This window comes from Muscardinus avellanarius (genome assembly GCF_963383645.1).
Source record: "Muscardinus avellanarius genome assembly, chromosome: 1".
NCBI lineage: Eukaryota > Metazoa > Chordata > Mammalia > Rodentia > Gliridae > Muscardinus > Muscardinus avellanarius.
Genome location: NC_137786.1, coordinates 101970172 through 101997174, shown reverse-complemented (window position 1 = coordinate 101997174; position 27003 = coordinate 101970172). Strand labels below are relative to the sequence as shown.

The window sequence follows — 27003 nt, the reverse complement described above, 5'->3', positions numbered from 1 at the left end:
CTTCCACTCTCCCACAGCGCCAGTGTTCATGGGGACTGGCGGGAGGGGGAGAGCCTCCTGGCTCCTGCACGACAGGTCTCTGTTCCTTTGTCTCCAGAAGGCAGCTGCCACCACCCTTGTGGGGGAGGCAGCTGTCCCAGGGCCAGGACCAAGTCTGAGAGGCTGAAGAAGCCAGGGAACCCCAAGTGGAGTCATTTACATAAGCCCCACGCCCATCCCACCTCCCCACAGCTCCGCCTCATGGTCGGCTTGTTCCATAGCCCGTCCACCTCCAGTCCCAAGAATAGAGACCTAAAGGCACAACTTTTGGATAAATGACAAATAATTTAGGGAGCAAAGAAAATCTATTATCGCATATGGATACATACAAGCATTTTCCTAGGTATGATGGATTGACTGCTATCATTAATAGGCTCACCTAAGGTCTACAAAGAAAAGAATATAAAACCAGACATTTACAGTGATAGAGGGGGTTTAGGAAAGGGAGGAGGGGGGACTACCATAAAGAGTATTAACAGCTGAAATAATGCTACATGTATTTATGTATAAGTTACCAATTCCAATCTCAAAGGCTGGTGCGAGGAAGGGGAGGGAGGGGGGCCTGAAGGGAAGTGCTCCGAACAGTCATGTGCATGCATGTTCCTGTCGCTCTATATACCCAATAATGTATAATTTCAATGTACCAAGTATATAAAAAAGACATTTAGAATACTATAAAGAGAGCCGGGCGTGGTGGCGTACACTTGTAATCCCCGCGCTTGGGAGGCTGAGAAAGGAGGATCGAGCAGGTTTAAAGCCAGCCTCAGCTACTTAGTGAAGCTTTCGGTAACTTAGTGAGACCCTGTTTCCAAATAAAATATAAAATTGGTCTGAGAGTGTAGCGCGGAGGTAGAAGGCCCCTGGGTTTCATCCCCAGTACCACGAAAGGAAAAAAAAAAAAAGAAGAGTAAGGTTTTTCTCTATATACTTAAAAAAAAACTAATCAAATGTGGCTAACCCACAACTGCATGTGAAAAATGCAAGCAAAACTCATGGCTTTGTTCACTGAATCTCAGGAAAGGGACTAGACTAAATTCGCTGGAGGCAAGAGACTTTAGAGAGGGGGCTGTCTATAGTCTGTGTCTCGGATGAGGAAACTAGAGAAATGCAGCATGGGAGTGTACACAGCCTGGGATATTAAAGTAAAAGACAGGGCATCTCCACCCGCCACTGCTCAGATGGAGAAGAAAGAGGGTGCTGAGGAGCCTGAGAGGGTGTGCGAGGAGGCTCGGCTTTCCTCCTGTGTTGAGCAACCACAGTGCTGGAGGCGATTCTGGTGCAAGTGTCAGGAGATTCAGAACTGACTGGGGTTTTCCAGTTAAGACCATGCTGGTCTATAAGCAGGTATCACCCCGTTTAAATTAGATAATCAGGCTGGGCATGGTGACACACGCTTGTAATCCCAGTGCTTGGGAGGCTGAGACCGGAGGATCACGCAGGTTCCAAGCCAGCCTCAGCTACTTAGTGAGGCTCTCAGCAACTTAGTGAGACAGACCCCCAGCAACTTAGTGAGACCCTGTTTCCAAATAAGTATAAAATAGGTCTGGGAGTAGAGCCCGGAGGTAGAAAAGCTGCTGGGTTTCACCCCCAGTACCACAAAAATAAATAAATAAATAAATAAATAAATAAATAAATAAATAAAATAATCAGGTGGCAAGGCACTTATCTGTAATCCCCACAGTACTTGGGAGGCTGAGGCAGAAGGCTTGCAGGTTTGAAGACAGCCTCAGCAACTTAGCAAGACCCTGATTCACAATAAAAAATAAAGCCCGGCGTGGTGGCACACACTTGTAATCCCTGCATTTGGGAGGCGGAGACAGGAGGACCACACAGATTCGAAGCCAGCTGTACTGGCTTTAAGAGACCCTGTTTCCAAATATAAAAAAGTAAAAAATAGGTCTGGGAGTGTAGCCCAGAGGTAGAAGGGCTTCCAGGAACCCCAGTACCACCACCAAAAATAAATAAATAAATAAATAAATAAATAAATAAATAAATAAATAAAATAAAATAAAAAATAAAAAGGCTAGGGGGTGTAGCTTGGAGATAGAATGCCTCTGGGTTCAGTTCCCAGTAACCTCTCCACCAATAGATAGCCATGACCAACAAAAGAGGTTAATTAATACCAGGTTAATGTCCCCTATGTTCTTGCCAAGAGCTTGGGAATTGGGCAGATCTAAGCTGAGGTCCCAGTTCTGCTCTTCCATAGCTGGGCGCCCCCGCTTCCTTCACTATAGGATGAGTGCACACAAGGTTAATATTAAGACAGGTAAAAAATGAAAGCTTTCAATTAAAAAGTTTCATCACTCGGTTTCTTTTTTTTTTTTTTTGCGGGTCTAAGGATGAAACCTAGGGGCATTTGACCTCTAAGCTATACCCCCAGCCCTATTTTTTATTCTTTATTTTGAAACAGGGTCTCACTAAGTAGCTGAGGCTATCTGCGAACCGCAATTCTCCGGTCTCAGCCTCCCAAATGCTGGGATTACAAGCGTGCGCCACCACGCCCGGCTCCCTGGGTTTCTTACAGAGTGAGACCATATACATTTCATAAATTATTTCTCATACTCTGATGGACATTCTACGATCTGTGACGGCGCTGTTGCAGACGGGAGCGGCCCAGCTTGGTGTAGCGCACACATTCTTGCCCGCTGGCCCGCTGCACTTGCAAAGTGTGGTCTTCCTTCCAAGAGATAGCAGGCAAACACCCCACAAAAATGCAGAACAGGGCATCTGTGAAATGCCACCAGCTGACGGGGTTAAACAGCTGGATATGGAGAGGAGCTCTATCCAGATGAGTATATAAAGACAAGATACTTTTTTTTTTTTTTTTTGGTGGTACTGGGGTTCCTGGAAGCCCTTCTACCTCCGGTATACACTCCCACGGGCTACACTCCCAGACCTATTTTTTAACATTTTTATGTGGAAACAGAGTCTCTTAAGCCAGCGAGGCTGGCTCCGAACCAGCGCGATCCTCCTGTCTCCGCCTCCCAAGCGCGGGGATTACAAGCGTGCGCCACCACGCCCGGCGTGACAAGATACTTTTTAAGTAAGACAAATAATTAAATTTACTTTAATAAACCTGAAGGAATAACCCAAGAGGAAATAAGCCACCAAAAGGGAACCTCAAATGGCTCACTGGGTGACGGCTCATTTTCCCTGCACACGGCTTTAGTAAGGAATCTCATGCCGAGAAGAGATGGCTTAGAAACGAAACGTTTCAGAGCTGAGTGTGGTGATACACGCTTGTAATCCCAGTCTGGGAGGCTGAGACAGGAGGATCACAGGTTTGTGGCCAGCCTCAGCTGCTCTGTGAAGCACTCTGCAACTTAGACCCTGTTTCAAAATAAATAATAAAATAGCCGGGTGTGGTGGCGCACGCTTGTAATCCCCGCACTTGGGAGGCAGAGACAGGAGGATCACGCAGGTTCGAAGCCAGCCGCGCTGGTTTAAGAGACGCTGTTTCCAAATAAAAAAAATATATTAAATAGGTCTGGGAGTGTAGCCCGGAGGTAGAAGGGCTTCCAGGAACCCCAGTACCACCAAAAGAAAAAAAAAAAAGAATAAAGGGCTGAGGGTATATCTTGGAGGCAGACTGTTCCTGGGTTCACCCTGAGTATTGGAAAGCAAGCGAAAAGAAAAAAGGAAAAAAACCCTAAACATTTCATATTTTCTTTGCAGTAGAAAACAGTTTTCTGCTGGGCTGCTCCGTTCCCGCCTCATCCTACAGGCTCGTCCCACAGACAACTCCTCTACCCATGATTCCACTAGATGACCTTCATACCACTGTCTCAGACACAGACCAGGCCAGAGGAACCCTGGGCAAGAGCTGGGGAAGATGTCATTGTAAAGATCAAAGGGGAAGCCGGTGTGGTGATCCTAGTGATCCTAGTGCTAGGGAGGCTGAGACAGGAGGATCGCAGGTTCGCAGCCAGCCTCAGTTACTTAGTGAGGCCCTCTGCAACTTAGTGAGATCTTGTTTCAAACAAAAAGAATAAAATAGGGCTGGGAGTGTAGCTTGGAGGTAGAATGGCCCTGGGTTCCATCCCCAGTACCACACACACACCACAAAAATGACTGAATCTTAAAGGGAGTTGACAAGTCCGAGGATCCCAAAATCCACTTGGGAAGAGGACAAAATGTTTTTCTAGAGCTGAAGACCCAATGTCTCTGGTAACATTATTATAGCAAAAGGTAAGGAAGCAATTTATTGTATCAAAAATGTATTCTTGCCAGGTGGTGGCACACCTTGTAACCCCAGCATTTGGGAGGCGGAGAATGGTGGATCACAAATCACGGACAGCCTCAGCTACTTAGCCAGACCCTTCACAACTCAGTCACTGTTTCAAAAAATAAAAAGACTAAAAAATAGGACTGGGGTTGTAGCTTGGAGGTGCAATGCCACTGGTTTCCATCCTCAATACTGCAAATAAAAAATATATATTCTTAATGAAGTTTTTGGAGAAATAATTATGAATAGGGCTGTCAGGTCAGGCAGAAGAAATCAAGGAAAATCTAGAGGGGGGGGGAAACTCAATCCTGCCTAGTACATGACAGTTCTGTGATCCATGGCAGGGTGTGAAGACCCTGAGGCAAGGGAGTACTGCTCACAGCTTGCTCAGAAGAGGCCTGCAGCCAGGCGTGGCGGCGCACGCTTGTAATCCCCGTGCTTGGATGGCTGAGACAAGAGGATAGTGCAGGTTCAAAGTCAGCCTCAGCTACTGAGTGAAGCTCTCAGCAACTTAGCGAGATCCTGTTTCCAAATATAAAAAATCAGGTCTGGGAGCCAGGCATGGTGGCGCATGCTTGTAATCCCCGCGCTTGGGAGGCTGAGACAGGAGGATCGCACGGGTTTGAAGCCAGCCTCAGCTACTAAGTGAGGCTTTCAGCAACTTAGTGAGACCCTGTTTCCAAATAAAATATAAAAAAGGTCTGGGGGTATAGCCTGGAGGTAGAAAGCCTCTGGGTTCCTCCCCAGTACCACAAAAAAAAAAAAAAAAAAAAAAAAAAATTAGGTCTGGGAGTGTAACCTGGAGGTAGAAGGCCCCTAGGTTCAATCCCCAGTACCACCAAGAAAAAAGAAGAAGAAGAAGAAGAGGGCCACAGGAGACCACAGCCGTGAGTGATGGTGGCTGCCCTGGCCCAAGGCACAGCCTGCCTCACAAGCCCCTCAACGTCCTGGTCACCAAGTAGTGGGGGATTCTACCCAACTTGATGAAGACCACACCTCACTTGCTGCCAAACTTCAAAAGAACACTTGGGTAATCATTCTGGGAGCCCACGTAATCATATGCTGGGTGCTATAGCTCTAAGACAGTCACAGCATGGCAAATGAAGGAAGGCCGCCTTGTGCCATGAAAGTTTCTGGGATATAAGTGTGAGTGGACAATTCCATTAAATACCCATCAGGCCTCACAACCAACAGCCCAGGTTGTTAAGGGCCTCAGTAAGTAGCTAAGACTGTCCACAAACTGCGATCCTCTAGTCTCTGCCTCCCAAATGTTGGGATTACAAGCGTGCACCACCACACCCGACCACAATTGGATTTTTATAGATGTAAAAAATTATGGAAAGGCAAGAGAACTAGAATAACTAAAACAAGATTTCATATAAGGCTATAGTAGTGAAGATAATAAATGGTACTGGCAAGTATTGTCTACATATTCCAATACATAGATTAAAAAAGTAAGATAGAGGACCTACACCAATGTGGCTAACAGGTCTGACAAAACAGACAAAGGCAATTAATCTGCAAAGGATGGTCTTTGTGAACAAAGGTTGTTGGGGAAAAAAAAACTGGTAAGCAAAAAAGCCCTTAACCAACCTTCCTTCCTTCCTTCCTTCCTTCATTTATTTATGTATGTACTGGAATTTAACTCAGGGAAATTCTACCTCTGAGCTATACCCCAGCCCTATTTTATTTATTTATTTATTTATTTATTTATTTATTTATTTAGATGTGTGGTACTGGAGACGGAACTCAGAGATTTTCTACCCCTGGGCTATACTCCCAGACCTATTTTATATTTCATTTGGAAACAGGGTCTCACTAAGTTGCTGAGAGCCTAAGTAGCTGAGGCTGGCTTCAAACCTGCGCAATCCTATCTCAGCCTCCAAAGTGCTGGGATTACAAGCATGTGCCACTATGCCCAGCTTTTCTTTTCTTTCTTTCTTTCTTTCTTTTTTTTTTTTTTTTTTTTTTTGTGGGTCTGGGGATGGAACCCAGAGGCATTTGACCTCTGAGCTATATACCCCCTGCCCTATTTTTTATTCTTTATTTTGAAACAGGGTCTCACTAAGTTGCAGAGGGCCTCACTAAGTAGCTGAGACTGTCAGCGATCCTCCGGTCTCAGCCTCCTGAATGCTGGGATTACAAGCGTGTGCCACCACGCCCAGCTAGCTTCTTTTAATTTTGAAACAGCATTTTGCTAGGTTGATAAGAGTCTCACTGTTTACTGAGACGGCCCTAGAACCTGTGATCCTCCTGTCTCATCCTCCCAAGTACTGGGATTATAAGCATGTGCCACTGTGCCTGGCTTCTCAACCATTTTAAACTACATTTTACACAAAAATTAACACAAAGGGATCATATATCAATATAAAATTATAAAATTTTAGAAGAAAACATATAATCTTTACAACTTGAGGCTTAGTTTAGCATGATCTATAAAAGAAAAAAATTGATAAGCTGGACTTCATCAAAATTAATTTTTGTGGCCGGGCGTGGTGGCGCACGCTTATAATCCCCGCGCTTGGGAGGCAGAGACAGGAGGATCGCGCAGGTTCGAAGCCAGCCGCACGCGCTGGCTTAGGAGACCCTGTTTCCAAATAAAAATGTAAAAATAGGTCTGGGAGTGTAGCCCGGAGGTAGAAGGGCTTCCAGGAACCCCAGTACCACCAAAAAAAAATTAAAAAAAATAATTTTTGTGCTGGGCATGGTGGCACATGTCCCCCCCATGCCTATAATCCCAGTACACGGAGGCTGAGACAGGAGGATCACAGGTTCAAGGAGAGCCTCAATAAATAGTGAGACTCTCATCAACCTAGTGAGACCATTTTAAAATACAAAATTAAATAGGGTTGGGAAAGTAGCTCAGTGGTAGAATGCCCCTGGGTTCAATTCCCAGTACCACACACACAAATCACTCTGTGAAAGACATTGTTAAAGGGATGAGAAAGGCTATAGGCTGAGAGCAAATAACTGCAGATCACACCCAACAGAGGATACATACTATAATACAGAAAGATACAAAACTCCAGTTAGAAAATGGCCCAATAAGAAGTGGGCAAAGGAGCTGAAGAGGCATGTACCAAAGAGAGTACACACCCGTCAGAAAAGCTAAAATTAGCTGAGTGTGGTGGTGCATGGTTATAATTCCAGTACCCTGTTTCCAAATAAGAAATAAAATCAGGCTGGAGGTTTAGTTCAGAGGCAGAATGCCTCTGGGTTCAATCCCCAGACCAAAAACCAAAATCAAACTAAAATTAAAGATACAATATAAAATGCTGACAGGGAGCAGAGCAACTGGAACGCTCATTCATTGCTGAGGGGATACAATACAGCCGCTCTGAAAAGTGGCCGTTTTTTCTTTCCTTCCTTTTTTCTTATTTCAGTGGTGGGCAAATGCTCTACCGCTGAGTTATGTCCCTGGACCAAGAGCAGCAGTTTCTTAAACATACACTTATAATAAGTTGATCTAGAAATTCCACTACTGTGTATCACTTTAGAGAATGAAAAATTATGTACACAAAAGCCTGTACATAAATGTTTATAGTAGCTATATTTATAATCACCAAAAGGTGGAAAAAACCCCAAATGGTCCTCAATAGATTAAATGAATAAACTGGAACCTCCACACAGTGGGACACAGCTCAGCAGTGAAGTGTCCTCACAGAACACACTGGCGGTTTTGCTCACAAGATGGTAACCCAGGATGACATGCCAGGGTGAAACCAATCCAGCCCCTATCTCCTTTGGCCAATTTTACTGGAATATCCCCAAAGACCAAAGGCTTGCTATGCATTTCCCCAGATCCCTGGGCTTCCATAAAAGGTAGGAGATGGGTCCTTAGCCCAACCTGAGCAGTTCCATATCTATTTACCAGACTGGATTGTAAGTGGTTTCTTTGAAAAGATTTATATTAATGAAATCTGTGTTCTTGAAGGATCTACACTGCTGCTGCTGTTCAGAAGGACCTCTCCAGAGAAGGGATGTTATCTACTTGATGAAATGTGCTGGGCCTTCCAGAAACTATCCCAGAGGACACCGTCTACTTGAGGAGCAAAGTCTCTTCTGTCCAGGTTTAAAGCTGAATGACATCAGCCTGCTCCCTTACTTGGTGTCTGACTTCTCTAGAACTCAGCAGTTTGTGGCGTGCATCTCTCTAGTGTAGTAGGGGTTCCTGGTCTTCATGCCCCAGCTGGTTCGTTGTTTTTTCCCCTTTTATTTGCTGTACTAGGGATTGAACCCAGGGGCACTCTATCTCCAAGCTACAGCCTCAGTCCTATTTTATTTCCATTTTGAAATGAGGTGTCACTAGGTTGAGTGTTTTACAACTTGCTGGGGCTGTCCTTGAACCTGCAATCCTCCTGTCTCAGCCTTCTCCCCCCCCCCCAGTACTGGAATTACAAGCTTGCATCACCACACCTGATTCTCAGCTGATTCTTTGCACCAAGCAGCTCAGTAATCCATGCCTACACAAATGTCAGCTTCCTCCAGGCCCTATCTTCTAGACCAGAAGTCCACTCTGATAGAGAATTTTGAGTATGTTTTATTTTTCTTTTTGGTACTAGAAATGAAACCCAGGAGCATTCTACCTCCAAGCTATACCCCAACACTTTTTACTTACTTTGAAACAGAGTCTTGCTAAATTACTAAGGTTCTCTAGTTTAGTTGCTGAGAGGCTGGCCTCGATCCTGTGATCCTCCTGTCTCAGCCTCTCAAGTACCAGGATTATAAGTGTGTACCACAAGTGTGTACCACTGTGCCTGGCTCCTGACCCACTTTTGAGTTCTCACCTTGCCTAACCTCTTACCAACATCTGATGCCACTGGCCACTTCTCTCTCAGCACACCTCCTCTCTCGGCACACCTGCACCCAGCTCTTGGAGATTCCGTCCTCCTGGTTTGTCTATAGGTCCATGCTAGAATTCCTTAGTGTTCAGACTTATGCTACCATTTCTCTCTTCCCTCCTTGTTTCTACCCAACTTGAGCTCATCTCAATCACTGCCAGGATGCCAAGGCTTTCCAATTTCTATCCAGTCCAACCTCTCCTCCATGATGCAGGCAGATATCTAAGCTTAAATGGTTTATAGTTACCTTGACAGTCGAAACTACCCAACATGTTCAGAGCCCAATATAGATTTCCTTCTCACCAAATGGCTGGTTCCTTTCCTTTGTCCCCGGCTTCTATAAACAACACTACCAGGCATTCAGTTCCAGTCTGAATCCCAGAAGTCATCCATGACTCTCATTTGCCCCTCAATTTGCATAGGCAATTCATCACCAAGTCCTGTTGATTTTACCTCCAAATATCCAAATGTATTCTCTCCATCACCACCATGTGTATTTGTGCCCCCTCCAAACCATTTTCAACACAGAAACCAAAGGGACCTCCTAAAAACAACAAATTTGGTATCATCTCTGCTTAAAACCCTTGGATGGCTTCTCACTGCTCACAAGACAGAGACAGAATCCTGAAGCTTGGGCTGTGAGTACCCTATTTCTCCTGTTGCCAGCATCCTATTACTCTCTGCCACACCCAGGTCCTCTTCTCGTTGCTCAAGAGACCCATGTTCTCTCCTGCCTTGAGCCTTGGACCTTCTCCTCCTACAACCTTCTTGCCTATGAACACCTGTTCATCTTTCAGATCTCAGCTGACACACATCTCCAGTGGAAAGCCTTCCCCGACAGTCCTCCCTTTGTGCCTTCAGATCCCTTCATCTCCTCTCTGCATAGGAAAGCACAATGTCTTATGGGAAAGCCTGTGTATGAGAACTAGCCACTATAGGCAAAAGGCACAAGAACAAAGAAAGGGGGACAGGTTCAGCACTGCACAATGCACAACGTGTTAGGGTGGTGTGGACACAAGTATGTCTTGGGTGGAAGCCAAGAGGCAGGAGGAAAGTGTGTGTGAGTTAAGGTAGACAGAAGTGGCCATGACAAAATGGAGCATTCCTGGGATTTCTAAAAAAACAAAACAAAACAGAAGCCAAACTATTATTACATCAATCTGCAGTTAAGAAATAGTCTAGGGGGTCATAGGAGGAACTCTAGATGAAAAAGGAAATCTTATAGGGGAGCAAACAAGACAACCTAAATGAGGAGATGGGAAGGGGGAAGAAGGAAAATCGCTAAAACACACAATGTACTTAAACATATTGAAGCCAGCCACTAAGCCAAGCAAGGGAAGGAGGGACGGGGAGGGAATGGGGTGGGAATTGGGTAGGGGTTAAATTGGTGATGTGTATATGTACACACAAGTTCTTTACCCCAATATGATGTATGAATATAATGCACCAATAAAAAATTTAAAAAGAAATAGGCTAGGTATTAGTAGCTGGCACAAATACCAGGCACTGTGCACACTGTGTGTGTGTGTGGTGCTGGGGTTGTGTGCATGTTAGGCAAGAGCTCTACCACTGAGCTATGCCACCAAGCCCTAGGCGGTCTTTTTTTTTGTGTGTGGGTCTGGGGATGGAACCCAGAGGCACTGGACCTCCAAGCTACATCCCCTGCCCTACTTTTTATTCTTTATTGGAAACAGGGTCTCACTAAGTTGTGGAGGGCCAAACTAAATAGCTGAAGCTGACCGTGAATCGCAATCCTCCTGTCTCAGCCTCCTAAATGCTGGGATTATAAGCGTGCGCCATCATGCCCGGCTCCTGGGCTATCTTAATGACTATCCAGTAGGGTCTGGAATGTGTGGCAGGCAGGAATTATGGTTATAACCAAGACAGTTGAATTTCTGTTGAGTTGGACTAATGTCGGGTACCACCTATTGGCTCACGAGAGCAAGTCAGGGGTTTGTTCTGTACAGCCTGTCATTTAACACACATCCAGTGAGTGTTCACAGAACAGATGACTGTCACTGGATAAGAGGGGTCCCCTGCAGGGTGCAGAGGATAGAATAAAAGCTCCTGCAGCTAAAGTGCCCCAAGGTGATGCTGTCATGAAGACTGTGCTAAAACTTCCTAATCTGTGGCCTCAGTATGAAGTTATTTTCTAGTTATATAAAAAAAATCTTAACATTTTAAACCAGCCATAGTGGCGCATGCTTGTAATCCCAGTACTTGGGAAGCTGAGACAGGAGGATCTTGGTTCTCAGACAGCCTCAGTTACTTAGTGAGGCTCTCCATAACTTAGTGAGACCTTGTTTCAAAATAAAGAATGAAGCCGGGCTTGGTGGTGCACGCTTGTAATCCCCGTGCTTGGGAGGCAGAGACAGGAGGATCACACAGGTTCGAAGCCAACCTTGCTGGCTTAAGAGACCCTGCTTCCAAATATAAAATAGGTCTGGGAGTGTAGCCTGGAGGTAGAAGGGTTCTATCCCTAGTACCACAATAAATAAATAAATAAATAAATAAATAAATAAATAAATAATGAAAAATAGGGCTGGGGGTATAGCTCAGAGGTAGAATGCCCCTGGGTTCCATCCCCAATAGCCCCCCCCCAACACAACCTTAACTTTTTTTGTGTGTGGTATTGGGGTTCCTAGAAGCCCTTCTACCTCCGGGCTACACTCCCAGACCTATTTCATATTTTTTTTATTTGGAAAAAGGGTCTCTTAAGCCAGCAAAGCTGGCTCCAAACCAGCGCGATCCTCCTGTCTTCGCCTCCCAAGCGCAGGGATTACAAACGTGCGCCACCACACCCGGCCAACCTTAACATTTTAAAAAAGGAACCCATCCCATGATAGGATTTAAATTATAATGTACTTGGGAAGAAATTTAATTTTAAAAACCAACAAAGGATTCACGAGAACTATATGAAAATGACTAGACTTAACCAAAGGACCTAAGACTGAGAGATACTTTGTGATAGGAAGACAGCACTGTAACTATGTCAGCTCTTCTCTCAATTACTCTGTAGATTACAGGTCATTCTAATCAAAGTCAACATGGTTTTCTATAGAAATCAACACATATTTTAAAATCCAGAATAAAAAGTAAATAAGTTGGATGCACTGGCACAGGCCTGTGATCCCTGCATTTGGGAGGCTAAGACAGGAAAATCTCAGGCTTAACATCAGTGTGCAGTAACTCAGTGGGATTCGGTTTCAAAATAAAAAAACAGGGCTGATGGTAGAGCTCAGAGGTAGAACACCCCTGGGTTTGACCCCACACACACACACACACACAGTAAGCAGCTAAAATTAGCAAAGAATTTTATGAAAAATAAGGGGCGTTTATTTATGTGTGTGCTAGAGGGAGGGAGGGTGCTCATCACACCTGATTCTAGCCCATTTATACATGGGAACTTGGTAGGTGACAAATTCCATTTCTAACCAATAGGGAAAGGATGGCTATTTCTTTATCCTTGGTTCCTAACTCCGTCCCCAAAGCAAGCCATAGAAACTAATCTCTCTGCCTTTCTGTCTTAGAGCTAGTCATAAAGAGATTCTCCAAGCTACCTTGTTTGATAACAGACCGCAGGAGGGATGAATGCCATGTGGAGAGTCCAAGCGCAGTCCTGCCAAGACAGGCCTCGCCAGGAAGCCCCACTCAGCCCATCTGTATTAGATCATACCTGTTCTGTCCAGTCACATTTCCACGCGGTTGTCATAAAAATGCAAAAGGCCAGGGCTCAGAGCACTTCTAGCTAGCTGAACATGCAGAGATTCCTGGAGGGCGGCACACCCAAGAGAGCACGGGAGCTCTGCGTCCTTCTCCCCATACCTCGGCCTGTGCATCTCTTCGTCAACATCCTTTGTAATACCCCTTAAACCAGGAAACATGCTCCCCAGAATTCTGTGAGCCACTCGGGCAAATTCATGGAACTCTAAAGGGGTGTGAGAACCTCGACTTAAAACAACCTGGGGCTCAGGCATGGCGTGAGTGAGGGGGCAGCCTTAGGGACTGAGCCCCCACGGCAGAACACCCCTAGGTTTGATCCCCAATAACACACACACACACACACACACACACACACACACACACACACACACACAGTAAGCAGCCAAAATTAGCAAAGAAAAATTAGCAAAAGAAAATTTTGTATTTTGGACAATAGGAGAAACTAAGAGCCTGTCTTTTTTTGGGGGGACAGTACTAGGGATTGAACCCAGGGGCATGCCACCTTTGAGCTATACCCCCAGCCCTATTACATTTTTATTTTGAAACAAGGGGCCTTGCTGTAAGTTGCTGAGGCTGGCTGCAAAACTGTGATCCTCCTGTCTCAGCCTCCCAAGTACTGGGATTACAGGTTTGCACCACCATGCCTGGCAGAGTCTTTTTATCCAGAGACCTAATCAATAAATGCTGCTGAAATTATCAAAATGAAAAAGGGAGAAACCTCTCTTACACCATAATAAAAAATAAATTCGGGCAGGCTAATGACTTTGTTTAGAAGAAAATACAATTGGGAGGCTGAGACCGGAGGATCAAGGTTCGCGGCCAGCCTCAGCTACTTAGTGAGGCCCCCCTGCAACTCAGTGAGACCTGGTTTCCATCCCCAGGCCTGCCAAAAAAAAAAAAAAAGAAAGAAAGAAAATAACAAAACCAGGTGTGGTGGCGCATGCTTGTAAACCCAGCATTTGGGAGGCTGAGACAGGAGGATTGTGGTTTGAGGACAGCCTCAGCTACTTAGTGAGGCCCTTTGCAATTCAATGAGACCCTGTTTCAAAATAAAGAATTAAAAAAAAATCAGACTGGGGATGTAGTTTGGAGGTAGAATGCCCCTGGGTTCCATCTCCAGTACTACCAAAAAAAAAAAAAAAAAAAAAAGAGGAGGAAGAGGATGAGAAAGAGGAGGAGGAGAAACAGACCTATCTTTATGACCTTGGAATAGAAATAATTTTTCAAATACTAAAACACCAACGAGGCTTGGTGGCACATGCTTGTAATCCCAGTACTTGGGAGGCTGAGACCTGAGGATTAGAGGTTCACGGCCAGCCTCAACTACTTAGTGAGCCCTCTGCAACTTAGGGAGACCCTATTTTAAAATAAATAAAAAATAGAACTGGGAGATGTAGCTCAGAGGCAAAATGCCTCTGGGTTAAATCCACAGTACTGTCCAAAAACAAACAAACAACTAAAACACACAAAGCACAAGGGAAAGGCTGATAAACATGACATTAAAAAAAATTTATACCAAGGGCTGGGGGCTATAGCTCAGCAGCAGAGCATGTGCTCAGCGCACACAAGGCCCTGTGTTTGAGCTCTAGCACTGCCGGGGGACAGAGGAAGGATTAAGAGGCGGTCTGCTAAAAATAAGGTAATTGCAAGCCTATAAAACTGACAGATGCTAAGTGTACAGAACATATGGAGATTCTCTACACATCACTGAGGAAAGACAAGAGAAAAATCTGGGCTGAGAAAATGTACAACTCACAATATACATACAGACTGCCCCAAATTTATATTTTTATGTGTAAGGTCACCTGTAATCACAGAAGGCAAGTTAAAATGGAAACCATATCACACCTATTATAGGTGCTACACTTTTAAAGTCTGCAGATGAGATTGTTTTCAAACAAAGAAAAAAAATTGGAATCATGCAACTCCAGGTGTTTATTGTGGTGGCAGTGGTAGCTGCGCTCTGGGCGCACGGTGGCGGCTGCTCAGTCCAGGTTGTCCAGGAGGCAGCAGCAGCAGAGCGCAGTCCAGCAGGCAGCCAGGGCCGCCTGACAGCCGCTGTCCGTCTTCCTTTCCCGTTCTACCACGTACACTGGGGGGCGGGGAGAGGGGCGGGTGGGGAAAGAGAGACCCAATCAGAGGGGCTTGAGGCTGCGGAGGCAGCACTTACCAGCTGCAGAGGCTGCTCCGGGAGGGCAGGGCAGGGCCGCCCGCTCCAGGTCGGCTCACTGCTCTGTCTCCGCTCCAGTATCTGGCACATCAGGTACCCAGGACTGGCAGACCACTGGTTCCTGCCACATCTCCTTCCTCAAGCTATGAAGCCCAGCCCAGCACCTCAATTGATGCTGTCCAGAGTGATCCAATTTGCAAAGAACCCTTTGCCTGAGCCCCACCCCAGCAGCCTGATGTGCAGGAACTGGCTGGGAGCTTTACACACCACTCTTATTTAATCCTCCCAACGGCTCTGTGTTACTACCATCATTATGTAACTCCCGTACACTGTTAGCAGGAGTGTGAACTGCGGTAGCCTCTTTGGAGGGGAGTGTGTGTGTGTGTATGAGGAGAATTTGATCTAGAAAGTCTGTATCTAGAATTTATCCAATAGAAACAACTGTCCCAGTGTTCAGAGGTCTCTGGGAAGTATGACTGCTGCTACATCAAAACAACCCTCAAGCAGCAATAACTGCAGCATCTTCTTAGCAACTGGAGTCCAATGAGCTAAAATAGAGCAGACCATGGAATACCAGCCATGAAAAAGAATTAGGTGGTTCTTCCATGCGGCCAGTAATTAAGCAAGGCATGAAAGCAAGGAACATAGCAGTGCTTTTATTTCATTTGTACAAACACACACACAAGTTTCTGGAAGAATAGGAGAAACTTGAGGTCCCAGAGTGTGGGCAGAGGAGGAGGTTTTCACTTGCATTTTTCATTTTTCTCAAAATCAGGCTTGCTCGATTCCAAAGCCACTCTCAAGGCTCTACGGCCCCTGCTGAGGACGGCCGGGCTGACTAACCCAGGTTCCTACCCCCTGTCCTGGCCTCTCACCTGGACTGCCTCCCAGGTCACCATTACCCAGACACCCTGCTCTGCCCAGCGCTGACCCGGCCTTTCCTGACCTGCAATCCCAGTGTGCCTGAAATCCCAAGTCCCCTCAGGCCTTGCTGCCTGCCTGCCTGGGTGGCCTCCGGGACTCCTGCAGGGCAAACCTGGCAAGCGGGAGATGCCATCGAATCTCTACTGCTCCCCGCACAGAGCTCGGAGCCCGCAGGGCGACAGCTGAGCCTCCACCCCATGCCGGGCCCGGCACAGCTCATCACCAGGGCTCCTTTTGCGCCCACCTCTGGGGCCCTCAGTGGCCAAGGAGGAAGAGGAGCAGGCAGAGGAGAGATGTGGAGGAGACATTTGCAGACAAGGGAGAGGATGTGGTAGTAGCAGTGCTGCAAGGGTTAAGAGAAGGCCTGGGGTGCTACTTTTGGGGTGCCAGATGAGCAGCACTGAAGCTCCTGACAGGAGACTGGGGTAAAGCAGGGGCGTGAGGCTCACCAAGGCCTCTGCCCCTGCTCCCACGCTCCGCCCTCTTCATTCTCTTCTCCATCCTCGTGGACCCCTGCGCATTTACCGGTAGAGAAGGAACTGCGGTCTCATTTCATGGAGGGGGAAACAGCTTCAGAGAGAGTTGCATGATTTGACCAAAACCAGCCCAAAGGGAGCATTCCCATGTTGGTCTCCTGGCTCCTCTGCAGCACACTCACATGCCTCAACGTGGCTATCTATCATGTGCCTCCTCTGCTCAAGAACATCCAGGCTCCTGTTCCCTCCAGCACTTTCTGCTTGACCACCAGATTATTCACTTGTTGGATTCCTCGGTGTCTCTGGCCACATTCAGCAAACCCTGTATCCAGCCACCCAGGGCCTCAGATACCTGAGTGTCAAATCCCCTTAAATGTGTCAGACCCAGTTTGGACCTATTTGGCCCACAAGGCAGCTGCTTCTCAGCTCAGCTCCGGCCTGACTCGGCTGGCTCTGAGCACAGCCCCTGTTAGGGGACCTTCTGGCTCCATGGAAGGCAGGGCCAGTGCCGCCTCTTGTAAGTCAAAACCCAACTCTAGGCACACACACAGTGCAAAGGCAAGTGTTTGGCTAAGAACCCAAAGAGAAGCGACAATTCCATGTAGTGAAATTCCTTTCTGCTTCAAGAACCAAATCCTGTATTGGGTGGCAGTAGAACTCCAGTCTCTGGCAGCAACTGAGCCCACTTGCAGCTGGATTCAGAGGGCAGGAGCGGAGCTGCCCTGACCACCAACGACGCTGACAGCTGCGGCGAGCAAGTGTGCATCACCGATGCGCCCAGCAGGTGCAGACTGCCCACGCAGACAGTGCCACGCACACGCAGGAGGTCGCGCTGATCGGAGACAGTGGACCCTCTGCCTCACCCCGCAAGGCACAAAAAACCCTGCATTCTCAGACAATCTGTCCCTCTCTCCCCAGCCCTTCTCACTACTGGCGTGTTTGAGAATGTCATCTAGGAACCCGAGGGTCAGCAGGAAGTAGTGGGTGGAAGAGACAGGAAGTTCTCAAAAGATTAGGGCAATAGGAAGTTCAGAAAGAAAAAAAGGGAAGAAATCCTCCTTACCTGATGTGGAGTGTAGGAGAATGTGATACTATGTATTTTGGATTTCGTGCACTCAACTCCTTCCCCAAGACAGACTATAGAAACTAGACTTTCTTTTCCAAGGTGGGTCATGGAAACTCTCATCTACCTCTGCCTTTCTGTCTTAGAACTAACCATAAAGGAATTCTCTGACCTGCCGGGTCTAAGAGTAGGTCCTAAGACCTTCCTCCTCCAGAGGGTCCTGCCCACCCCTGGGGAGGAGTGCTGCAGAGAGGCCAAGCAGAACGCGCTGGGCTTCCCGCTCAATCGGTTAGCATCCAAACACACCCTTTTGTCCCACACAGCTGTCTATGCTTCAGCCACGCCTCTGCGATGAGGTCCCCATAGAACCCCACAAGGACGGGCTGGAGACCTTCTGGACAGCTGACCCCGTGCCTGGGGCGCGTGCTCTTTCCTACAGGCCTCCCTGCGACTCTTCACCTGCCTCCTTCATCACATCCTTCACCACGCAGTGCCAACCTGTGCTGCCTGAGTTCTGTGGGCCACGCGAGCAAATGAACTGAACCCAAGGAGGGAGCACGGGACCCAGTCAGTAACAAGCTGATCAGAAGCAGTCGAACAATGGGGGGCGTGAGCCTGGTATCTGGGGAGGGGCAGACTTGGGAACCAAGCCCTCAACCCGCAGGCTCTGAAGCCATCTCCAGGTGGGAGGGTCAGAACTGAACTGGATCAGAGCACACCCTGGCTGATGTCTGCTGCCACTGGTGGGAGGAAGCCCTGGTCTTTCCAGGTCACAGAAGTCTTCCTTTTTTTTGGTGGTGGTGGTGAAGTATTGGGGATGGAACCCAGAGGCATTCTACCTCTGAGATACACTCCTAGCCCTATTTTTTATTTTTATTTTATTTATTTATTTTTTTTAACAGGGCCTCACTAAGTAGCTGCGGCTGACTGCGATCCTACGACCCTCTGTCTCAGCCTCCCAAGTACTGGGATTACAAGCATGCACCACCATGCGTAGCTCCAAGGTCACAAGAGTTTTCTGTGTGGACTGCTGTGGTGGGGGTCCAGACGGAAGGCAGGGACATAGTTTACTGACACGGGGGACATCCCCAATCCAGGTCACAATTCCCAAAGACATTTTGTCCCACTGTATTATATTGCACTTATTATATTTTATTTATTTATTTAATTTATTTTGTGGTACTAGAGATGGAACCCAGGGACATTCTATCTCCGAGCTACACCCCCAGCCCTATTTTTAATTCTTTATTTTGAAACAGGGTCTCACTGAGTGCTGTGCATGAACTGTGGTCCTCCTGTCTCCGCCTCCCAAATGCTGGGATTACAAGCATATGCCACCACACCTGTGTTTATTTATTTTATTGTGGTGATGGGAATTGAACCCAGGGGCACTCTAACTTGGAGCTACACCCCCCACTCTTTTTATTTTTTATTTTGGGACAAAGTCTTACTAAGTTGCTGAGGCTGGCCTCGAATCTGCCTTCCAAAAACTGGGTATGTTTATTTATTTATTACTTATTTATTTATTGGTGGTACTGGGGTTCCTGGAAGCCCTTCTACCTCCGGGATACACTCCCATAGGCTATACTCCCAGACCTATTTTTTTACCTTTTTATGTGGAAACAGGGTCTCTTAAGCCAGCAAGGCTGGCTCCGAACCAGTGCGATCCTCCTGTCTCCGCCTCCCAAGTGCGGGGATTACAAGCATGCACCACCACGCCTGGCCTATTTTTTTATTTAAATAAATGGAGGAGCCAGGCATGGTGGTGCACGCTTGTGATCCCAGCATTTGTGAGGCTGAGAAAGGAGGATTGCAGTTCGTGGACAGTCTCAGCTATTTAGTGAGGCCTTTGCAACTCAGTGAGACCCTGCTTCAAAATAAAAAATAAAAAAAATAGGGCAGGGGGTGTAGCTCAGAGGTGGAATGCCCCTGGGTTCCATCCCTAGACTCGCAAAAAAAAAAAAAAAAAAAAAAAGGTAGAATGCTCCTGAGTTCAATCCTCAGTATCTCTCTCTCACACACACACATACACACATACATACATACATGGGGGAAATCATTTTTTAATCTTGGGAAGGCAAAGCCATAGCCTGTTCTAGAAGCAAGGGGCCTGTGCTGTGTGTGTGTCGGGGGTGACAGACCCAGTCTCTCTAGTAGATCTGTGCTGGGGATATAAGAGCGCTGGAGGAGGGACTCCCAGGAGCCGAGGCCCTGACTGTGATGCCTTCCCCAACCCTAGCTCGTACACACACTCCGTCCCTGTCATTCTTCCTTTGCCTCAGCCAAACACATGGCATCAGAGCCACATCTTTGGCCAGTATGGCACCGGAGGCCCAGGCAGGGCCCAGGGCAGAGCAGAGGCGTAATGGGAACAATCAGGAGGGCTGTCACCCAGAGGCCACAAACACACTGGTGTTCTGATGACAGGCCCATGTCTAGTAAAATCCAACCCTGCCCACTGAAGGCCTGAACACCCGGGGGTACTATGGGCACCCCAGCAGGAAACCCAGCCATGGGTTTCCCCATCTGCCTGGACTACCTGCCAGGCCTGTCTTGCATGGATCCTGAGTGGACAGCAACACCATGGGCCTGTGTATCTACCCACCTCCAGGCACTGGTCTGGCTGCATACCCTTGGAACAACTCTTTATTCTTCTCTCCCTGCCAGAGGAATGACTTGACTGCCCAGGTCACAAAAGTATCCCACCGCCCGGTCAGCAGCCAGGTCAGCAGCCCCGCCCCAGGTGAGGCCCGAGCCCCAGCTCAAAGCTGGGCTACCCTGAGAACCGCTGATCTTCCCACACACACCTGCTCCCTGGGAGGCACCTGGCCTGCTGACTGTCTGGCAGGCCCTCCCTCCATCTTTCAATACCCAGAACAGACATAAAGAAGACAGCCATCAGGAATAAGCTGGCAGCCAGAATGCCAGGCAGGTCCTGGCCCCTTCCTCCACTCACCCAGCGCAGACCTGCCTCAGCCTGCTTCAGGCTCTAGTTCAGCTCTGCCTCTGACTTGGCCTGTCCTGTCACCTCTCAAAATCTCAGCATCTTCTGCAAAAACGGGTTGACAGTGGTGCCAAAGATGAAAATTCACTGGCAACAAAATATCACTCCCCCTCCCAGTCCCAGCAGCCATGTACAGTTTGCAGGAGTGGTAAGAGGAGGTGATAGCCAGCCCAGAAGAGCAGGGAGAGCCTTCCTCCTCTGCTTCACCTGCTGGGGTCTGGACACCACCTGGGGCCAGGGCAGCGGTTCTAAGGCCTTTCCTGACCTTCTCCAGCCCAAGCTCCAGCCTAGTGAGCATTTCTGCCAGTGCTTGAATTGTTTGAAAGTGTATGCGCGCATGTGTGTGTAGCCTATTGGGTATTGAACCCAAGGATATTCTACCCTGAGATACACCCCTAGCTCATTCCTGGATTGAACCCAGGAATATTTTATCCCCAAGCTACACCTGTAGCCCTTCTTATTATTTTTTATTTGTGTGTGTGTGTGTGTGTGTGTGTGTGTGTGTGTGTGTGTGTGTGTTTTACTAGAGAAAGAACCCAAGGGCATGCTACCTCTGAGCTATTTTATTTACCTCTCAGCCCTATTTTATTTTGAAACAGGGTCTCACTAGGTTGATGAGAATCTTACTGCTTGCTGAGGTTGTCCTCAAACCTACAAACCTCCTGTCTCTGCCTCACAAGTACTGGGATTACAGGCATGTGTCACCACATCTGGCCCCCAGAACTTTATACTCTTTATTTTGAAGTAGGGTCTCCTTAGGTTGTTGAACGTGTCTCTAAATTGCTGAGGCTAGCCTCAAATCTGCAATCCTCTTGTCTCAGCCTCCCTTATACTTGGATTGCAGGTATGTACCACCACACCCAGCTTGAAAACAGCCTTATTAAAAGAAAAAAGCACTGAGGCAGAGAAGGGCCCAAGTAAGGATTTAGATGAAAAAGAACAGTTTCTGCCAGTCTGCTCTAGACAGTGTCCAGAAGAATGGACAGACGTTCACGATGTATACCACTGATGTTTCCTTTTACTCTTGACATCAATCGATAAAACAGGACTGTCTCAGAAGCATGTCCATCTGCCCTAACTGGACTCAAGGCTCCTCCAGTGTGGGTTCAACTTTCCCCACCTCCAGCCCACCGGGCCCGACACACAGGGAGGAGCAGTGTGGGATGGATGGGCACTGTGAACAGGCAGGCCGCCAAGCGGGCAGCACGAGAGCCTTCTCCAGGTGGCCAGAGCAGATGGAGGCCGGGTCCCCACAGCACTCCAGGTCCTTACCATGCCTCAGGCTCAGCGTCTACCTGGACACTGGGACTATCTGTGGTGTCCTAGAGAGGCAGAGGACAGTGAGCTGGCTCACTGTGGGTCTAGAGGATTCCTCTGGGCATGGTGGCGCATGCTTGTAATCCCAGCATTTATTTGGGAGGCTGAGACAGGAGAATCACTGCTGTTCTCAGCTACTTAGTGAGGCCCTTCGCAACTCAGTGAGACCCTGTTTCAGAAATAAAGAATAAATAGGGCTGGGGGTATAGCTCAGAGGTAGAGTGCCCCTGGGTTTTATCCCCAGTAGGAAGGAAGGAAGGAAGGAAGAAGAAAGAAAGAGAAAGAAAGAAAGAAAGAAAGAAAGAAAGAAAGAAATTAACATGGAGCTGGGCATGGTGGCACACACCTGTAATCCCAGTACTTGAGAGGCTGAGACAGGAGGATTTTGGTTCACGGACAGCTTGCTGAAACTCAGTGAGAGCCTGTTTCAAAATAAAGAATAAGAAATAGGGCTGGAGGTAGAGTGCCCCTGGGTTCCATCCCCAGTACTGCAAAGAGAAAGAAAAAGAAAGAAAGAAAGAAAGAAAGGAAGAGGGGGGAGGGAGGGAGGAAGACAAGGAAGGAAAGAAGGAAGGAAGGAAGGAAGGAAGGAAGGAAGGAAGGAAGGAAGGAAACCACATGGAGAATAACCACATGCCCACTGAGACAAGAATTTCATAACCAGCCTCCCATTCCTTCCCATCTACCACATATAGAGGAACGCTGGCTCAGAGATGAAACGCTTTGCTCATCTACAGGTGGAGAAACCCGGGACAGGGCAGCTGCACCCATCAAAGGCCCATGATCAGCTGGGCATGGTGGTGCATGCCTACAATCCCAGCTACTCAGGAGGCTGAGGCAGGAGGATAGAAAAGTCAAGACTAACCTGGACATCCTAGTAAGACCTTGTCTCAAAAATAAGAAAGAAATGAAGAGTCGTGAGGTGTAGCCCAGGGGTAGAGGGCTTGCCTAGTGTACACGAGGCCCTGGTTCAATTCTCACTACCACAAAGGGGAAAAACAAAAGCTCATAACCCTGAGGCATGCTCTTAAGCTGGTACAGGAAAAACCAGTCTAGTAACAATTTCAAATGCCAAGGTATTTTAGAAATATATTTTACTTTCCTAAGAAAAAATCCACATGTAATGCCAGTAATTCTTTATGTTGTATAAGAGCTGGATGAGACAAAAGCAGGTGATCTGACCAACCATGGGGGAGAACGCTGCGCTTGCACAGGACTGCCGTGAGTGAGGACGAGTGGTCTCTGTCTTCCTCGGGCTGTGATTCCTGGTCTCAAGACTGAACTGGGTCTGGGGTGAGGCTAAAAGACGAGTCCTCCCAAGGAAAGGGGCAGGTACGGCCGGCGGCGCTGCACTCCTAGAGCGAGCTGCTACAGCGCGTGCACTGCCCGGCCGGCGCCCACCACTGAGTGCAGCTAACGAAAGGTGATATACAAAATGGGAACTGTAGGCTGCTGTGAAAGCCTATCAAATATCAAAATGAAGCAAAATGTTGCTCTGGACTCTAAAATTAGAAGGTGAGCAAAGCTGACATGGTCTGAAAGTCTAGTCCTCAGTGGAGAAGGTGATTCACTGGCAACTAATCTTTAAAGATATCTTGCTTCTACTGCTTTAAACCCTTACCCCAGCCGGGCACAGTGGCGCACGCTTGTAATCCCAGTACTTGGGAGGCTGAGACAGGAGGATTGTGCAGGTTTGAAACCAGCCTCAGCTACTTGGTGAGGCTCTTGGCAACTTAGTGAGACCCTGTTTCCAAATAAAATATAAAATAGGTCTGGGAGGTAGAAAGCCCCTGGGTTCCAGGACTTCAGTACTACAAAATACATACATACATACATACAACCCCTACCCCAAAGAATTGAAAGTAGGCACCTGAACAAGTATCTGTATACTTGCATTCCTTATAGCATTATTTACCATAGCCAAAAGGTGGAAGCAACCCAAGTATCCATCAGTGATATGTTCAAACAATGGAATATTAAACAGCCTTAAGGAGAAAGGAAATTTCCACAAATGTGACAACATGGAAGAACCTTTAAAACATTATACTAAATGAAATCAGCCAGTCACAGAAGGGCAAATAGAACACAATCCCACTTGAATGTGGTGCCCAGAATAGTCACATTTAAAGAGACAGAAGGTTGAATGGTGGTTTCCAGAAAGTGTAGGGAGGAAAGTACAGGGAGCTAGTAACAGTAAGTACAAGTTTTCTTTTGTTAAGACAAAACATTTTGAAGCGAATGGTGTTAATAGCTAGGCAACAATGAGAATGTATTTATTTATTTATTTATTTATTTATTTATTTGGTGGTACTGGGGTTCCTGGAAACCCTTCTACCTCTGGGGTATACTCCCAGACCTATGTTTTTTTATATTTTTTATTTGGAAACAGGGTCTCTTAGGCCAACGAAGCTGGCTTTGAACCTGCGGGATCCTCCTGTCTCTGCCTCCCAAGTACGGGGATTACAAGTGTGTGCCACCACGCCCGGCTGTGAATGTATTTAATGACAAAGAACTACATACTCAGAAATGGTTAAACGTTGAAATTCAGCTGGGTGTGGTGGCACACTCTTGTAATCCCAGTACTTAGGAGGCTGAGACAGGAGGATCACAGGTTAGCTACTTGGTGAGGCCCTCTGCAACTTAGTAAGACCTTGTTTCAAAATAAAGAATAAAAAAAAAAAATAAGGTTAGGGGTATAACTTGGGGATAGAATGCCCTTGAGTTCCATCCCTAGTACAGAGAATAAAGAAAAAAAAAGTTGAAATTTATTGCACACATAAAACCCACATTTTTTAATGTGGCACTAGGGATTGAACCCAGGGACATTCTAACTCTGAGCTAAATGAGCCATACCGCCAGTCCTATTTTGTTTTTTTATTTTGAAACAGGGTCTCACAAAAATTGTGGATGGCCTCACTAAGCTGAGGCTGGTCTTGAACCTGTGATCTTTCTGTCTCAGCCTCCCAAACACTGGGATTACAGGTGTGTGCCACCATGCCTGGCTAACACCCACATCTTTAGTCTGCTCATTCACAAGGATTCCAGAGCACCTCAACACCCTGGGGAAGACACCAGAGCTGTACCCTGCAGCAGGGAAAACTCTGAGCTGGAGCTTGTGCACATTCTGTGCCAGCAGCAGTTCCAGAACATACATCAATCCTGCTGTCCCTGGGCCAGCCTGGACTCCAGCTGCCAAAAGCATATCACATCACCAAAAACCTAATCCACTCTGCCTGCCTGCCCTCCTCCCTGCAGACTCGTCAGATTGCTCCGAGGACCTCTCCCATCCAGCACATGTGCTGGAGGAGAAAAAAATCCATGGCTGCTGGCACCGGCTCCATCTTCCACCTCACATGCTCTTGTTTCCTGATGCGGCCAACCCTCTGCGGAGTCCAGAAATAAAAGGCATTGTCCCTGATTCACACGGGCCCACAGAACCCTAGGAGAGAAGAGCCGAAGACCTATCTGAGGACGTGCTCAGCCACGTGCACAGCCAAAGTGGGCAGGACCAAGAGTGAACGCAGCGGGGACTGAGACCAGGACAGAGCCTTCCACAAGCGCAGGAGAAGGGTGTCCATCTTATTACAGCCCTGCCCTCCATTTTCTTCCCTTCTGTGACTGCTAGAAAATTTAAGCAAACAATGGCTAGTGAGTGGCTCATAAGAAACAGGCATCTGCTTAGCTTGACCCTTACAGCCTGGGTCGGTCAGTCAGTCGGTGGGTGGGTGGGTCGGTCTGTCGCTTTCCTCTCTCTATCCTTTCTCTCTCTATCCTTTCTCTCTCTCTCTCTCTCTCTCTCTCTCTCTCTCTCTCTCTCTCTCTCTCTCTCTCTCTCTCCCCCTCCCTCCCTCCCTCTCCCTCTCCCTCTCCCTCTCCCTCTCCCTCTCCTTCTCTCTCGCTCTCTCTCTCTGACAGAAGAGAAGAGTGGAACAGAAATAGAAAGTGGTGCAGAGACAAGACCCCAGTGTCCATGGCCATGAATATAAGACAACTACTACCATGATTTTGGATGGCTAAACAGTAATGGGGGAAATTATTTTTATTGTTTTTTCAGGAACTGGGTTACAGAAAAAAATGGAGAGGTTGCCTTTTGAGGGGAGCTGGCTCTTTGGAACTTGCCCAAGTGGGCAGAGATCACCAAGGAGGAAGTTGTTGGGTTTTGTCAATTAATATCCAGGCACAGAAAGGCACTGGCCACTCCGTTATCAGCAATGTCAGCCTGACTCATATTGAGTCCTGGCCCCAGGAGCCTTATTCAAACAGTACTTGCCACATTTTCCTAAGAAGGCAAACACTACTGTATCGTTTTTTACTGAACACAAATTCTGTTTTATCTTATGTATACAGACCACAACAGGCTTCTACCCGTACCAGATTCCCGTGTTACTGATTAACAGCTCCAGCAGATATATTTATGCAAAACACCTCAAGCTGTTTTCTTCCTCCACTGGCAGGCTCATTTTATGACAGTAAAACAGTTGTATTTTCTCCTGAATGCATCAGAGTTCAGAAAGTATATTTACCTTCTAAACTTCTATGGTGAGAAGGTGATCCGAGACTGTCCCCCAGGGCTCCCCTCTACTTCTTGAGCATACGGGTCACCATTCCAGAGAAGGAAAGGTTATCCTTGCAGATTCAGAAAGAATTGTGTGGGTGCCTAGGCTCTGCGAAGGCAATTGCCACAGCTGATATCCTCCCAAATATCAAGCGCAATGGGTCCTGGAAACCAGCATTGTATCCACAGAGATATATTTATTTGGCAAATTTAAGACCAGAGACTTCCCCAGTGGAGAAGGGAGACCAGAGGGGCACCTGGTTTGTAGAATGTGACTAGTATCTGCTAGCCTGGGAAGCAGAGCTGGAGTTTAGGGAACTAACTTCCTTTGATCCCTGGCCAGCTTGTCATTGAAGGCAGGATGAAAAGTATCTGACATTGTGACCAACCACCTTTCCACCAACATGGGCCTTGCCAGGAAAACCCTACAAGTAAAGAACTAAGTAGGCTTCACCTTGCAGAGGGAGAAGGAAGTGGTAAGAAGCCTCCACTATACCAGTGAGGCCAGAAAGCATATGATTTCTCCCCATCCACTGAGCGGAGCTCAGCTGCCCAAAATAGTGGGTTTATTTATAGCAACACAAGTTTGGTGTGGAGAAACAGGAGACAGGGCAGAGGTCCTCTCAGCAGACTCTGAAAGCCCAGCACACCACACATTCAACCTAG

General features: G+C 47.3%; 1 protein-coding gene across 2 annotated transcripts in view; it reads right to left on the bottom strand.

The window, feature by feature from the left end:
• Positions 1-27003, bottom strand: part of CYSTM1 (cysteine rich transmembrane module containing 1) — a gene marked incomplete at both ends in the record, with an annotated part of 53749 nt that overhangs the window by 5618 nt on the left and 21128 nt on the right. Inside the window, one exon of one of the 2 annotated variants that reach the window (XM_080713595.1) lies at positions 14814-14920. The exons of the other annotated variant lie outside the window; for it this stretch is intronic. Coding sequence (XP_080569721.1) covers positions 14814-14920 — 107 coding nt within the window. Of the gene's footprint in view, positions 1-14813; positions 14921-27003 lie in introns of those variants that run through there. 2 annotated transcript variants of the gene reach the window in all.